This window comes from Ciconia boyciana, chromosome 10, assembly GCF_034638445.1.
Source record: "Ciconia boyciana chromosome 10, ASM3463844v1, whole genome shotgun sequence".
Classification (NCBI taxonomy): domain Eukaryota; kingdom Metazoa; phylum Chordata; class Aves; order Ciconiiformes; family Ciconiidae; genus Ciconia; species Ciconia boyciana.
This window is the reverse complement of record NC_132943.1, coordinates 7084407-7099331: the sequence shown is the minus strand read 5'-3', so window position 1 is coordinate 7099331 and position 14925 is coordinate 7084407. Positions and strand designations below refer to the sequence as shown.

General features: G+C 37.4%; 1 protein-coding gene across 3 annotated transcripts in view; it reads left to right on the top strand.

Moving 5' to 3' along the window:
- The window catches only part of SPOPL (speckle type BTB/POZ protein like), a 37510-nt gene extending 29044 nt beyond the window's left edge, over positions 1-8466 (top strand). For 2 of the 3 annotated variants that reach the window (XM_072874329.1, XM_072874328.1), the window contains 3 exons: positions 1777-1919; positions 2004-2057; positions 4196-8466. In XM_072874329.1, coding sequence (XP_072730430.1) covers positions 1777-1919; positions 2004-2057; positions 4196-4340 — 342 coding nt within the window. In that variant the 3' untranslated portion in view covers positions 4341-8466. Of the gene's footprint in view, positions 1-1776; positions 1920-2003; positions 2163-4195 lie in introns of all 3 variants that reach the window. The other variant, XR_012044311.1, reaches the window with a different exon arrangement.
- Positions 8467-14925: the final 6459 nt, after the last annotated feature.

Sequence of the window (14925 nt, the reverse complement as noted above, 5' to 3'; positions counted from 1 at the left end):
TTTCTACTATGATTTTTGAGATGAGGGGACTTAGCACAGCAATTAAGGTGAGATTATTCCCTTTCATATCATAATTTACAGTTTTCTAACTTTTAAAAAACTGGACCCAATACCTTGTTTTTTCTTCACTGCTCTACAGCTTGAGTTGAAATTTTAGGTAGCTATCCTTAGAGGACACACAGTTGCCTTTCCCTGAGGAGGCATAAGTAGTTTAGAATCCAGAAAATACTCAGTGTGTGTAATCTGAAACCTTTTCACTCTCAGCTGAGAGTATGGCAATTTCTTAAACTACCTTTGCAATTTCTGAATTGGTTGTGCAATCATATCCGTAAAACATTAGTGGTGAAAACTGCCTATTCTCATAATCAATCCTAATATAAGTAATTTAAGATAATAAAAGTCATCCCAGTAGTTAAATTTCAAGAAACAGTTATAATTTTTTTTCTGGCAACTTAGTGTATTCTATTTTTTCAAGATCTCTTGACCTGGCACTGCCCTGGCTTTGGTGACTTACCACTCTTATTCTTTTCACCTCTCATTGCCAGCATCTCATCTTCCAAAACTGGTTGTGTTTTGTGAAGTTTCAGTACACCCAAGCAGGAAGGTGAAATGGTGTTATTTTATGAATGCTGGCTTTTATTTAGGGCATAATTGATAAATGTAGATAATATTATACAGTACAGTTGTATGATTGTCTGCAATAGCAGGAAATAAAAATGGTGAGCTAGGAGGTCCCTATAGCTTTTTGTAACAGTTAAACTGCTAGAAACTGTCTGCTATTCCTTCTGAATTTGAAGTAATCTAAAAATGAGTGTTCTGCGTATTACCAAAGGCATTACACTGCTGTATTACCTGTTAAGTACAGATTTGTTATAATTGATACTTATTTACTCTAAATAGAGGTATCCTGAGGAGTAGTATAGTAAATAAAATGAAAATAAAAATGCATAGGTCTAGAAACATAGATGTTAGCCCAATAACTTGACTTTTCTTCAATGGTATTTCTTCGTTGCATAGAACAGTGGCTAATACATATGTATGAGTGGTAATTTGAATGTATGCCACTTATACATCTAAAATTCTTTTCGGACTTCAAAACCATATCTGAAAGGTGTTAAACTAAATGGGATGGGTAAGATCTCAGTAGATATGTATACAGCTGAATGAAACCTGTTCAGACTGTGACACCCTTCAAAAAAAGAAGCACAGTTTATTCATGCAAAATACGATATGGGAATGTAATTATTTTACATCAATTTTCTGGAATCCTATGTCAAAGGTATGGAAGAAATTAAGAAATTCAGAGTTGGGGGTGGGGGTAAACTTGGAACAAGCTATTTTCAAACAGGCTAATGTATTTTTCCCTCAGACAGTTTCATAAAACTTTTCCATTGTATAATTTCTTGCCCCTCGCTTTGAGATGTAAACCTGTCTAACGATGATTTTGATAAAGAGCTCGTGTCTGTTCCTTGCTCTTCCTCCCTTACCAAACTGAAGGAAAATGAAAACTTCTAAATGAGTTATTTTTGTTGTTTTATTAAAAGTTCTCCCAGTAAAGCATTTGATCAGTTTGTGTCAAGCCTAATGCATGTCTTGCCATTTGAGGACTCTTCAATGCAGCCTATTGAACTTTGAATTACCTGTTTGGAAGCAGTTTGATCTTAAGCTTGGGAGGCACCAAGCATTTTCATGACTCAAACTGTCTTAAAAACTGTAGAGATAATGGTAGAAAGAATGAGTTTGAAGAATGATTAGTGTAGTTTTTTCTTTTATCAGTATGCACTGGAACGGCTGAAGGTCATGTGTGAGGAAGCACTCTGTAGTAACCTCTCGGTAGAAAATGTTGCTGACATTCTTATCCTCGCAGATTTGCACAGCGCTGAACAGTTAAAAGCACAAGCAATAGACTTTATTAACAGGCAAGTAATATTTATGACACTCTAAATATATTTGTATTTATGCTTTGTGTACTTTTTCAATATTAGCGCAGTTCTTTCTTACAGGTGCAGTGTTCTTAGACAACTTGGGTGTAAAGATGGGAAAAACTGGAATAGCAAGTAAGTTCCCCTGCCTCACGATGTTCTGTACAAACACTGCTAAATAGACTGCAGATCTTAAGAACTGTTGCTTCATTTCCACACTACTGAGGCCAGTCACTGACTGTAAGTAAAGTAGGATTCAGCAGATGCTACCCTGGTTATGATTGTGACTTCCCCTTTAAATGACAGGGAGAGTTAACTGCCCTCCAGTGCGAGATCATAACAGTAGCTGGTTTTCATTCCTCTCCTAGGGACATATTAGTGCTGCGAGATGGTGGCAGCAGCCACCACAAGAGAAAGGAAACCATCCACTTGACTAACCAGGTTTGTGCCTGGAGGAGCGGCAACCCCAGTGTGGTTTCACGACTTGCTTAGGTCAATCTGAGCCTGCAGTATTTCCAAAGAAAGGAGGGCAGTTGCTGCTCTTTGCCTTCGGCAACATGTTTGTGCACCTTCCCACATGCCAGCACTAGTACTCTTGAGGCCACACAACTAGTCAGTCAGGTCCTTCTGATCTGGCTGACTCTAAGTGGTCATGCCTACACTGGAAATAGGTTGAGAATATGCGGCTCAGGCGGTAGGTGTGATTGCAGCATATACTTAGAACAGCTCAAGTGGATCACGGAATAGAAGACAGCCAGCTTCAGAACAGCCAGTGGTAGGCTGAAACAGTAAAAGGACAGCAGAGCACTTATTTCTTAGCATCAGAATCTCCAGAGAAGTTAAAAGCTGTGTTGTACCAGTTACTTTAAAATCAGAGTGTTTCTCCTTTTTTAAAAAAAAAAAAAAGTCTTTACCGGCCTAATGATTGTGCCTGATGTGGAAGAAGAAGGTGGTGGTAGAACAGAAATAGTAAAATACCAGTAGAAAAACTAATAAAGTTGGAATACATAACAATATAAGCTAGTTGATGTGTTCCTTCTCAAGTGACTTGGAACTTAGTGAGCTGACTTCCATCTTGGATAATTGCTAGTGAAGATGCTGGTCATCTTTGTTTCACCTAAAGCGTCTACAATAAATCAGGGAAACAATGTGAGAGGGCCTGGCTTAATTTACTGAGGCTGGGCACCAGGGAGTCTGAACTTTGGTATTGTTTCTCAAGGCACCTACCTTTACTGACTTGCAGCAGAAGATTAAAGGCTTGCATTAGAAATCTGCAAAAGGTTTTTGAGAGATTGTATAGTGCAGAGGTCAGCTGCTAACTTTATGCCTGACAGTGTTCCTGAAACAGTATGAGGGTGCTTATGAAAGGCTTTTGAAAATGCAGGGCAATGGAGACTTGGGATTGATGCATAAGCTGTTGGTTCCAAATTACAAATTTATCCTGTGTCAGTGGCATGCATCCCAACCAGTGTAATATTCTTCATGTGCAGAGTGAATTTTATGCTTTTGTTTTATATTATTCCACAAAAAGGTAAATATATACATTGAGTAAATACATTGTTTTTAAATCTCCTGGATGTCAATGTGATACTTGCTGAAATCTGTTGTTGCTTCTGTATTAGTTAAAAATTGACAGTGGCCATTGAAAGCCATTCTGAATGTAGTCCGTGATCTTGTACTGAAGAAAGAGTGAATATGCTCAAGGATGCTCCACTGGTACTCAAACTGTGAGCTCCCAGTGAAAGGTTCTGTAGTCAGCCAGCTAATCTGTCTTCATGGCTCTTCTAGTATATGAACTACATCATTTTTGCTGCGGTTTCAGCTGATTCATCTTGTCATCCTTCTCTCTCCCCAAATTGAGTGTGCCCTTTTATGTAATGAGATTATCATGTCTTTCCTTGCTTTTCTTCTCTGCACTAGACCTCATTTTCTTCTAGTTTTCCGCTTACCATTTTTATTGTTTTTCCTGAGCAATTTCAAGGTGGTTATCTTACACGGTGCCCGGTATTGGACTCTGCTCTCTAGCTGAGGTCTTGCTGGTACCAAGTAGAGCGGAATAAGCACCCTATGTCCTACATGTGAGGGCATTAATATACCCGAATTACAATTTGCTGCTGCTTTCCAATGGCATTGTTACTGGCATTCATAAAGTTTGTCTCATAATGCTCAACTGCTCTCCTGCAGTAGTTCTGCCTTGCCTGCTCTTCTCCACTGTGCGTTTGTGCATTTGGGTTGTAAAATTGTGTGACTATTCTTAATACTTCTGTTTTCAGCCAAGCAACAGACATAATGGAAACAGCAGGCTGGAAGTCCATGATCCACTCCCACCCTCACTTAGTAGCAGAGGCCTTTCGCGCACTAGCATCTGCACAGTGTCCACAGTTTGGCATTCCACGCAAACGGCTAAAACAGTCATGAAATCTTCCATGAACTTTAGAGAAATTGAATTGACTCTACTCCTCCATGTCCAGAGGTGTTTTCACAAACCATAACAAGAGTTTTTGTTATCCTTGTCCACAGAACAGAAGCTGAAAAAGCCTATTGTTTGCTTTTCAGATGGATAATTTATGGTTTAATCCTCAGCTTTAAATTAGACTGATTACTCTAATTCACTGAAAGGCCTTAAATTATCTTCAATGACTCTCTAGTCCATATAGTCTAATGTATCTTGATTTTTTTATTATTATTTTTTAATGTGCCTTGTCTTTGACTAGGCTCTGCAGGATTGCACTAGCTCCATAATGCAGTAAAGTTGATAACTGAAGATTAATTTTTGAAAGGGATCTTCCATTATTTTCAGAAGAAAAAAAAATGATTATAGTTTGGTCCTGTGCTAACTGGAAGGTTTTAACTAGCCTCTCATTAAAAGCGCTTGAACCAGAGGCACATAATGTACCCTAGACAAGTGCTAAATATAGGGAGAGCCTGTTTACCTTCAGCGAATGCCTACAGGCTATTTATGGCAATATACTGCTTTGAACATAATTTATTTTTCATTGTGGGGGCAAATATGCAATGGTTTGGCCCAAAAATGTATTTTCATTACAGTTTGTAATGCTTATTGTGTGTGTGTCAAAGCTGTCCAAATGGTAAAAAGAAACACAGACTAAACCTCTTGCTCGTGTTTCTTTAAGGTCCATCATTAGTTTACATTTAATGCAGAACTGAACGAGAGGTAAAGAGTTCAATGTGAAAACAGAATAGTATTGTATATGGAAAAATATATCCCACTTGTATGGTTACATAGAAAAGTAAAGGATGCATAGAATGACCAAATGTAAATTGAAGAAATGGGCCAAATGGATTCTGAATATGCACTTTTAATGTGTAACTTTTGTATGTTGTGTGGTACATATATATTTTGCTTTTGATGAATTAATGAGGTACAGGTAATTGTGGCTTAACTTTTTAGATACATTTTGAGATGCCCACAGCCACATGGGATTTAGTTTTGTTAGAAAAGTAAAGCATGTCTTTTTAAGACTCAACTGAAGGTGGCTATTGCAAGCTTTCATATTTAAGTAACAGAATATTTTCGCTTATTTGAAAGAGGCATGTGAATGGTAAAATTTTGAAGGGATTTTTCTCATCTTGACATATGCGCACAGCTTCCATTAGCACCTAAGGAGGTTATGTACACATCAAGAGGAATGTTTCCCTGAAATGTCAGATGGTATTTGCAAGCAGAGACTTGCTCAGTCTTGCATTTCAGTTATTGTACTAGCATTGTGGATGGTATTGAAATTCTGCATAATGTGAAAAGGATGAAACATTTGTAAACTGCTTGTCATGGGCCAGTTCTTTATTATATGAACCTTAGCTTTAATACCAACATCCTCGGTGTTTGATAGCTTTGTTTACAATTGGGAGGAAAAGTCTGCAGTAGTGCACACTCTAAATGTTTCCTGAGTTATTGCATTGAGTTTACTGTAATAGTGATAATATGCTATATTTCTTTCTTTTTTGGGAAGATTTGGGTTTAGCAGTGGGGAATGGGAGGAGATCTCACCTAATTTATAAACATATTTGCATAAGGGTTTTAGTTCGCCTATTAAAAAGAAGTTATGCAGAGAGGAGAGAGGAAGAATTTCAGATTGTTTACTATGTCAAAATCTTATCTGCATCCTCATTTCATTGAGATTCATCTGAATTGCTCTGAATGAAATTTTTAGAGGAAAGAGTATATAGTTTTATACTTTGGCATCTAGTAAACCATTAGCAAAGGTAAATTGGAAAAAATGCCCAGTCCAATTCTGAAGAATAAAATAACCTCTAAACATGCATTTTCTTCTTACCTTCTAACTAAATCTTTATGATGGATAAAGTGTAAAATCAGAAACTTTAATAGTACGTAAGGCATCAAATTATATATTTAGAGATTTATCCTTTTATCAATTTTTAAATATTTATCTAAAATAAGGTCTCATAAGCATTCTTCACAGTAAGACGTAAAGGTAATTGTTCCCTCCAAAATAGTGATGTTTTTGCTGCACTGTGTAATGCGTTAGGACTATATATCCTCATACTCATCACTGGTAAAACTTGCAGCTCTAACATACAAAGTGACTTGAATATTTAATGCTGTAATGATTGTCCAGTTCAGCTTGTTCTAAAGTAACAACATACAGTAATCTAGTGGAAAGCTTAAGGACTTTTATGAAGACTTTTTTCTTTTTAGAACCTTAATACACTTTGTACCAAAAAATGTCAGACACTGTGCTGTAATATTATCTACATCGTAGAGTGTCCACTTTTCAAGTCAGGCAGTGTATACCATACATTACACTAACAGAAAAAAAACCCCATGATAATTGATCTGTTTAGATTTGATTTTATTTATTATGTATGTTTTCAAGTTTTGTCAGCTCTTAAGAAAAAGGTAGAACAGTTGCTGTATTCTTAAGTGAGTGCACTAATTATTCACCTCTTCTGTTCTTTAATTAACTACATGCAGTGTTCTCACTGGAACAGGGTAGCTGGTAGTTACAACCTTCTTCTTCAGATTCAGTAGCTTGTTTTTATTACCCACATCTCGAGAGCTTGCCCTTCAAAACCTCAGTTGTCGGTTCTAAGTGCAGCAGATATAAAACTATCTAATGGACAGTTTTTCCAGGCTGAAATCTTAGGGGTTTTTTTCTTAGTTTTATATACAGATTAGGAATATCATGTATGAAGGTGCCATGTTTTGGCTTGCCAACACTACTCCCTCAGATATATGTGAATCATCGCTTCCATACTTTTCTGGGGAGAACCCTGCATGTGTCCTGTGTGTGCGTGCGCGTGTGTGTATGACTGTGTGGTGTTTTTTGTCAAGAATGACTTTCTAAAAATAAGGACTCAATTTGCTGTTAAAATGCTATTATGTATTATATATATTTTTTTTTCCATTTGAACCTCTCCTAAGGAGATGTTTTGGGTGGAAGATGCTTCAATAAATAATCCTTATTTCCTAGTCCATTTACTGCATGCAGAAGTATGAACACATTGTGCCTTTTTTAGGAAACTGTTGTAATGAAGGGAAGACTTAACAGGATACAAGATCTTTTTAAAAGGTATTTTTAAAGGTGAAGGAGAATGCTATTTGATACACGATTGAGATGGAAAAGTTACAGATTACCCATTTGAGCTCTGTTGCATGTTGATTCCTGCTTCCTAAATTCAGTTTCACTGAGGTAGAAACAACACAAAAAAAGTGGAGTAAGTATTACAGATACAAGTTGAGTAATGGTATATTTTTGTGAAAATGTGAAAATATTTGCTGTTACAAGATAAGTGTATGTCAAAATGTGATAATCATGGACACAAAGTTAGTTTTACAAGTTACTCTAGTTCTGATGTTTTTCTAAACATTGAGTATTTAGTAGAAAATTCACCTTTGCACAGAAGGTCAGTAGAAGACCTACATGGAGATTATGTTCCTTTTAAATACTCATGGAAAGGTTTCTCCCTTGGGAGAATAAAACGATGTGCAGTATTTGAAACTGTGTTTCATGAAAGACAGTGAATTGCAATTGTGAGGTATTGCTACCTGAAATATATTGTTGAATTTTGTTGAATTTTACAGTTGGTTAAAATTCCTAAGCTTAACTGATTTATTTTTTTGTAATCGACAAATGGAATGTTAACTGTCCTCTTTGTCTGGTGTTGATAGCATACGTAGTGCAGAGCTTAGCTCCTTAGCTAGCAAGACACTTAGTCTCATAACTTGGCTTCTGCTTACAGTAAATGGACTACGTTTGTAAAGGGAATTTGCTATTTCAAGTGTTTGGCAAGGAACTTCACCGTATTTGTAACCTGGTTTTTGAAGGCTTAAGATCAATGAGTCCTATTTTAGAAATTAAACCAGTGAAATGACTTAGACCTGTTTTGGGGTGGAAATGATTAAGAGAATTCAGATATGTAAACAGTTGTATCAAACCATCCAGCCTTTTTTTATCAGCTGATGTTAATGGTGAAATACTTTTTGTACCTTGTTGCTGAAAATATTTTTGCGTTTCAGCACATCAAGTTACAATAAAGTTGTTACTTATACAGAATGTGTCTGTGTGGCTTGTATGTTTTTTTTTTTCCTATATATGTTCACAGTGGCTACCTTTGCTTCTCTCCCTTGAGAAGGGTATTTTACCAGCACTGTCCATCAGTCTAGTGTAAAATATACTGCTGTGCTTTTGGAAACCTTTTTGGGGAGGAACATATTGCAGTCTTGCTGTGATCTCCACTAACTTAGTTATTTTTCCATTTTGACACTTTCAAATAACTTAGAGCTCCGAATAGCTTATAACTTGCCTACCTGAGAAATGACTGCCTTTACACAGACTCTGTCAGAACTGGTACTCAGTGGGAAGAAGAGTTGATCCTGTGGTAATGAAGATGGGCTTCATGGTTTCTAAGAGATTTGGTTTCTTTTTCCACCTGCCATCGAAAACTGTCTTTTTTTTTTTCTCCTGTCAAGGAGTATAGGCTTCTAATGACCACACACAACAGGAATGTTGCTTACGTTTGTTTCAGGAGAAGTGGTACGTAAGAATAATCTATATGGATAGTTTACGGGGTTTAATATGTTTAGGGATATTTTGCAAAGATATGTAGGACTGTTGATACGCTGCTCTATGTATTTGACTTCGGACGCACTGAACTCCAGAAAAGGATGTCAAGGTAAGTTGCTTTATAAAAAGTGACACAGGCCATTTGAACAAACACTGTTACCTGTCTTGTGTTATCTAGGCTACAGCGAGGATGTGGCACAGTCGACCATTGCAGTTCTTCCTAAGCTGACTAGGGTAACGAATAAGGATACAGGGCTGTCTTGGGTGTCTCAGCGTAGCTCATTGCTGTTTTGCATGTAGGTACATGCAAAATTCTCCGTGTTTGCTTAAAACATACATCCCTTAAGTTACTCTGCAATGATTCAGCTTAAAATTCCTTGTGGGGCTTACACCAACAATGGCATAACTTACACTTTCAGAGGCAGTTTCAGTAACCTCCAAGGTAAGTGTGACTGGCTGCCACTGTGAATGGTAATCACAACTATTTGTGCAAGTCCAAATTTTTGAACTGAGCTTCAACTTTTAGGTAATGAATATTAAACTTCATTATTTCTTTTTTAGAAGGCTATATTTTTATCCTTGGTCTTTCTGAAGTAATTTTTCTTCCGAGATGTTTACCTTGTCATCATACAAAAGCTTTCTTCGTTATTCAGCGAAACAGATTCAATTAGCGCTGATTAAAAAAAGCACCTATTTTCTTTCTAAAATGAATTCTAATAGTCTTTTGTGTGGAAAATGGGCACATAAATAAAGCTTTTCCTCCTTTTACTTCAACACTTCTGTTAAAAAAAAAAAAAATTTCGGTGTCAGTCTATCTGAATCTTGGTTTAACTAAAATATTACCGGTAACTTTTTCTTCAGCAGCTTTGTGAGAATTCTCATGTGAAGTCCAATGTACATTGTTCTCTTCCTTTAAAAGGGGAAAGCTCACATAATGAATGTCGATTGGTAAGATGTGCTATTAGAGTAAAAAGCATCTCTCACTATACAGAATTGCCAGCCCTGCCATTCGCTGAAGGCATAGTTTGATGCCCTGCTGAGTAGTGCCAGCTTAAGCAGTCCCCGTTACTGCCACTAGAAGAAAAGTATTTCAAAGTGCAGCCTAAGCAGTCACAGGTGAGAAATACAGATGAAAGTGTGTCTTTGTGCCACTTCTCCAAAATTCATAGTTGTTACTGACTAATCATGACAACTTGCATCTTAACCATGAGAAATTCTGATTTATTCTAGGATCTCATCTAACTTACTGTTTTGTTTAATAAAGAATTCAGTAAGTTTAGCTATGGTCTGTATGGAAAAATATAACCTTTTAATGTTTTTCTGTGTTTCAGATGACTTCTGTTACAATTACTATTTAAGTTAGAGTATTACACATTCCACTACAAATTTTACTTGCCTTGTTTATTAAGTAAATTATATTAATGGTCAAACTACTTGCATTATACACAAGTGACTTTGCACTTAACACTGTGATAGTACGGTGATAGAGAAAATACTGTTAATTGCTGTTAGAATGGTTTTGAACAGTTTATCTTTCTGCAAACTTCTTGGTAATTTTCCACTAGAGGAACATGTTTTTACTGTCATCAGTTTTGAAGATTCCTTCTTTGTTCTCTCAGAGAAAGCTGGAAGAAATACAAGTGCAGAAGTCGAATGAAGCGTTTCAGATGTATGATGCAAAGGACTTGCTTTTTCCACTACAAGCACTGCATCTAGGCAAAAAACCCCCCAGACTTAGCTGTGACAATTCATGAGTGCTTTGGAATAGAGGTGGCATTCCAGTGGTTGTTAAGAAGTTATATTAAACAGTATGTGAAGGTGATGCTTAAAGTGTAAAACTGGGTTTCTCATAAGTCAAGTATAAATAACAGAAATGAGCTTGTGATTCAAGACTCGCGAGGACAAAATAATTTTGCAGAGTTTGCTTGGCCTTGGCTTATAGAGATACGACCAAGAGTGTTTTGAGTTCTCAGTTAAAGCATTTTGAAGGAGACTTACAGCAGTAGCAATACGTGGTGATCATCCTGTGAAGCAGAGCGCGGATTTGGCTTCCTTTGAAAACATTACCCGACGCTAACATTTTTGTCTTGCATTCTTAGAGTTTGGAGCATAACAATATTTTTGTGCAGGTACTGTATTTCAATCAAGGGTATGTATATAATGAGTGAAAAATCTGTGCTTTGCCAAACTTATGCATGTTTCATGTGTTGGCAGTGATAGTCACATAGAAAATAAATTGCACTATGTCAAACTTTGTGCTGCTGATCAGAATGGAGGCAATTTGTGCTGCATTTTAAGCAGTTATGGTTTTTGACTTCCCACATTTCTCACTGCTTAGTTGACTGAGCCATTTCCGTTAATAAAGGTAAATTTTGAAGCATATGCAAAAAATTCTAATAGGGTGATTTCTTAAAGCATAGAAGCTTTAACTGCAGGCTAACCTCCTATTTTAACCTTAATTGCCAAGTAAACTATTGAAATCTTTAATTTTTAAGTTGGTAACTTTCTGTAAGCTTTGAAATTAATTTTATGTATTATGTACACATAATTTTCTAGCCCAGCTTTATAAAGTCTTGAAATTTTAAAACAAACCACCTACTTGCTACTGAAGTACGCAGCTAAAATGTTTACTTACTGTGGTCAGCAAAGAGTAAATCTTGCCAGGGTAGTTGCGCCATCCCCAGATTGAGCTGTGATGTTCTCCATAAAGCCCACACCATATGTTTTAAAAGGAGAAAAAAAAGTCTATTAAATTTTGCGTCTCGTCCCTGTCAGATCTTGCAGATGGGCTGTTCCTTTCAGACACACACATGTGGGAGTTCTTACGCTACCGAGACTTCATTTCTCCCTTACAGCAGGACTGTGTTTTGTTATGCTGGATCAAGAGAGTCTATACCAGTAGAACTTACCGGGGGAGAATTATCCCAGGGCAACAAATAGAGGGACATAAAATGTGTTTGCCTTTTTCTCCGCTGCTATTGTAAGGACTGGCAGGGGAAGAAGCACATGCAGGGCGTGCTCACTAAGGCTGGCTGTCTAGCTGGTTGCCGAAAGCGCGGCCGAAGTTAACCAAAGCTGTTTGATTTAGGTTGCTGGGACACCTCTGTCTATGTGCAGACTAGCTTCTGAGCTACCTCTTTGTTATTACTTTATAAATATCAAATGCTCTTGGCTGTTACCATTAAGAAAAATAACTCCCAGAACTTGTTGCATATTTATTGGCTTTTCTGGCCGAGGTGAATTTACGAAGGGTAGATGTGGAACAGTGTGCATATCTCTTTGAATGTACCTTTCTCTTCAAATGTCTTGTTTTTTCTTGTGTGCGCTGGCACCTCTCAAATAATAGAAATAAATACAAAATATCTAGTGAACCTGCAAGTGCTTTATAATGGAATTTCAGCAAGTTCAAGTTTCCCTGATTTAAAATAAATGGAGACACAAATTTCTTTGTAGCAGTGCCTTTTAATAGAAAATATATCATTAGTTGTACTTAATCTCAGAACAAACTGTAAGAAGAGTTAAATTGTGTACTGGATTAGGAAAATATGAAGTGTTTTACCAGTAATGCTAGAATAGCAGGCATCTACTTTTGACAAGCTGACAGACCAGAGAACTGAAACGTAATGAATCTTAATGCTTTCTGTCATGTACTTCAATTTTCTCAAATTATTTCTCCAATTAATTCCAGTCTTTGTGAAGGAATGATTAATGATAATTAATACATTCTTATAATTTGCATATCCAGGCTCCAGTGTTGCTGAAAAAAAAATGTAGATTTGTGCATGTGGGCGAGCCAGGTTTGTCTGTTATTTCTTTGGGGTGTTGGGGTTTTTCAGATTTTCAGTTTTGTATTTTCAGTTGAACAGGGAGAATATGGTAGATGCATTAGTTTAATATGCCTTTTCCCTAAGAAATAATTTGGGTGTAACCCAAGTCTTGGATCTTTTCTGTAAAGCAGTTTCTTCCCAGCTACTCTTTAGCGGATAGGCAGGGAATGCAGGGATGCAAAGGTGTTGTCAGGAGACTTAACTCATACTTGAGTCTACATCAGCTTTGGAAAATATTTAGATCTGCAAGACCGCAAAACTGAGTAAATCTTGATGTAGGTCATCTGCTCTTCAGAGGTTTGGGTTTTTTTTTTAATTTTTAGAGTCTCTGTATATCTCCTTCATGTCATTCAGTTTTGTCTTACTCCTAACATGTGCACATGGGGAGGGTTTTATCCAAATATATCATCATATGAATTTTGTGTTTAAAATCAATAGCATGAGGTTTTGAAAGCCATTGGATTTTTTTGTCTGCGTGGGAGCTCAAGCTTTCCATGCTGCTCTGCAGGTATCTAACCTTTGACTCTTAAACAATTTTGGCTTCTGCTTAGTCTTGCCTCTTCTGATACAAATAGATGCTCATCCAGAGGAAAGAACTGAGATCAAACAAAAGTATTTTCTCAGTAGTAGAAAAAAGGGCAGCAGGGTAAAACTTCATTAATAGATTGGCAGGAAATAAGGATTCAACTTGAAGAAACAGAACTTAAATATTTGGCAGGATAATCAGCTGAAACAGATTTTGTGCAAAGGAGGTGCTTTAAAGCTACTAATGCAGAAAAATACCTTGAGGCTATAATGAACATGCAAGATGGGACCTTGCAAACACAAATAAGTGAGCGTGACTGAGTTATAGACAGTAAGGTGTCATGCTGAGGTCTGAGGAGAAGTGTTACTGTTGAGTAGTTACGATTAGAATTTCCCCTTCATACTCAGCTTTCGATTGTGCCCAAACTACCATTTGGTTCTAAACCATTTCAGCATTCTTCTGCGTCTGGGAGAACGTGGGGGCAGAAAACATGAAGATTCAGGGGGTAAAAATGAAGGTGTCTTCTGCAGAATGCTTGTCCTCTCTCACAGGGTTGTAGAGAACTGCATGGATTTAAACAACCACAAGCTGTAAGGTGAACAGCACCAGAGACGGTTAAAACGAAGGGCTCCCCTAGCCCACCTCATTTGAGTGGCTTAGGGAGCGGGGTGCTAGACTCGGTGTTAAAGATACCGAAATGGAGGAGATGGTTCCCCTCTAAACTGTCGACGTGATGTTCCTGGGAGTTATCGGAAGTTATCCGGGAGTTATGCTGCCCCGTTATCGGAAGCCGAGGCTAAAGCTGCCCTGCCTCCGCATAAAAGGGCTGCCCCAGCTCTGCAGTCTGGAGCACAGGTATTTCAGACGCTTATTAAGAGTAATCTGCAATTGGTAGAACTTGTAAAAGCTTTTGGGTATATATATATATACACTAGGGTGGGTTCTGCTTGTAACTGGTTCAGGACTCCTAACCTGGTGGTGTTTCTGGGGTGCTGATTCAGGTGACCACAGGAATTGGCAGGAGCATAGGAATTGGTCTGCCCGAGCCCTGGGAGCCTGCAAGAGTTGCAGGGTCTGTATGTCCGAAATCGGCATCTCTTTGGATAGCTACAAAAAGGCTACTTGTTTAGAAATACTTCATGAAAGAAATGGAGTGCTTGCAATTTCAACTACTTCTTGTAATCAACAAATATTTCATTCTAGTTGTCTTGCCACTTGTTTAGTTAAATATATGGTGTTTACTGGGGCAGTGTGCCCTGGTTATTCACCTCTGTGACTATTCTGTACAAATTTTAATCAAAGTACTCAAGCAGAATATTGAAACTGGCTGTCTGGAAGAACTACCCTGGAAAAAAAAGCTTTAGTGTGGATGTTCAGGAAGTGTTGAGATGGGGGCTAAGCAACTAAAGTATGCACTTAGCACGTGGCTGCAGTTTTCCAATAAGGTGATATTCTGGGCAGTTAGAAAAAGAAACAGAGACGTAAAAAGTGCGGGTATTTTATGACTAGATTATGTTAAGAGGAGGTTTTAGTTTAACGTTGAGGAATGTTAAAGGTCTGTTTTGTTTGTTGTTTTTAAAGTATATAAAATAATCAGCTGTTGA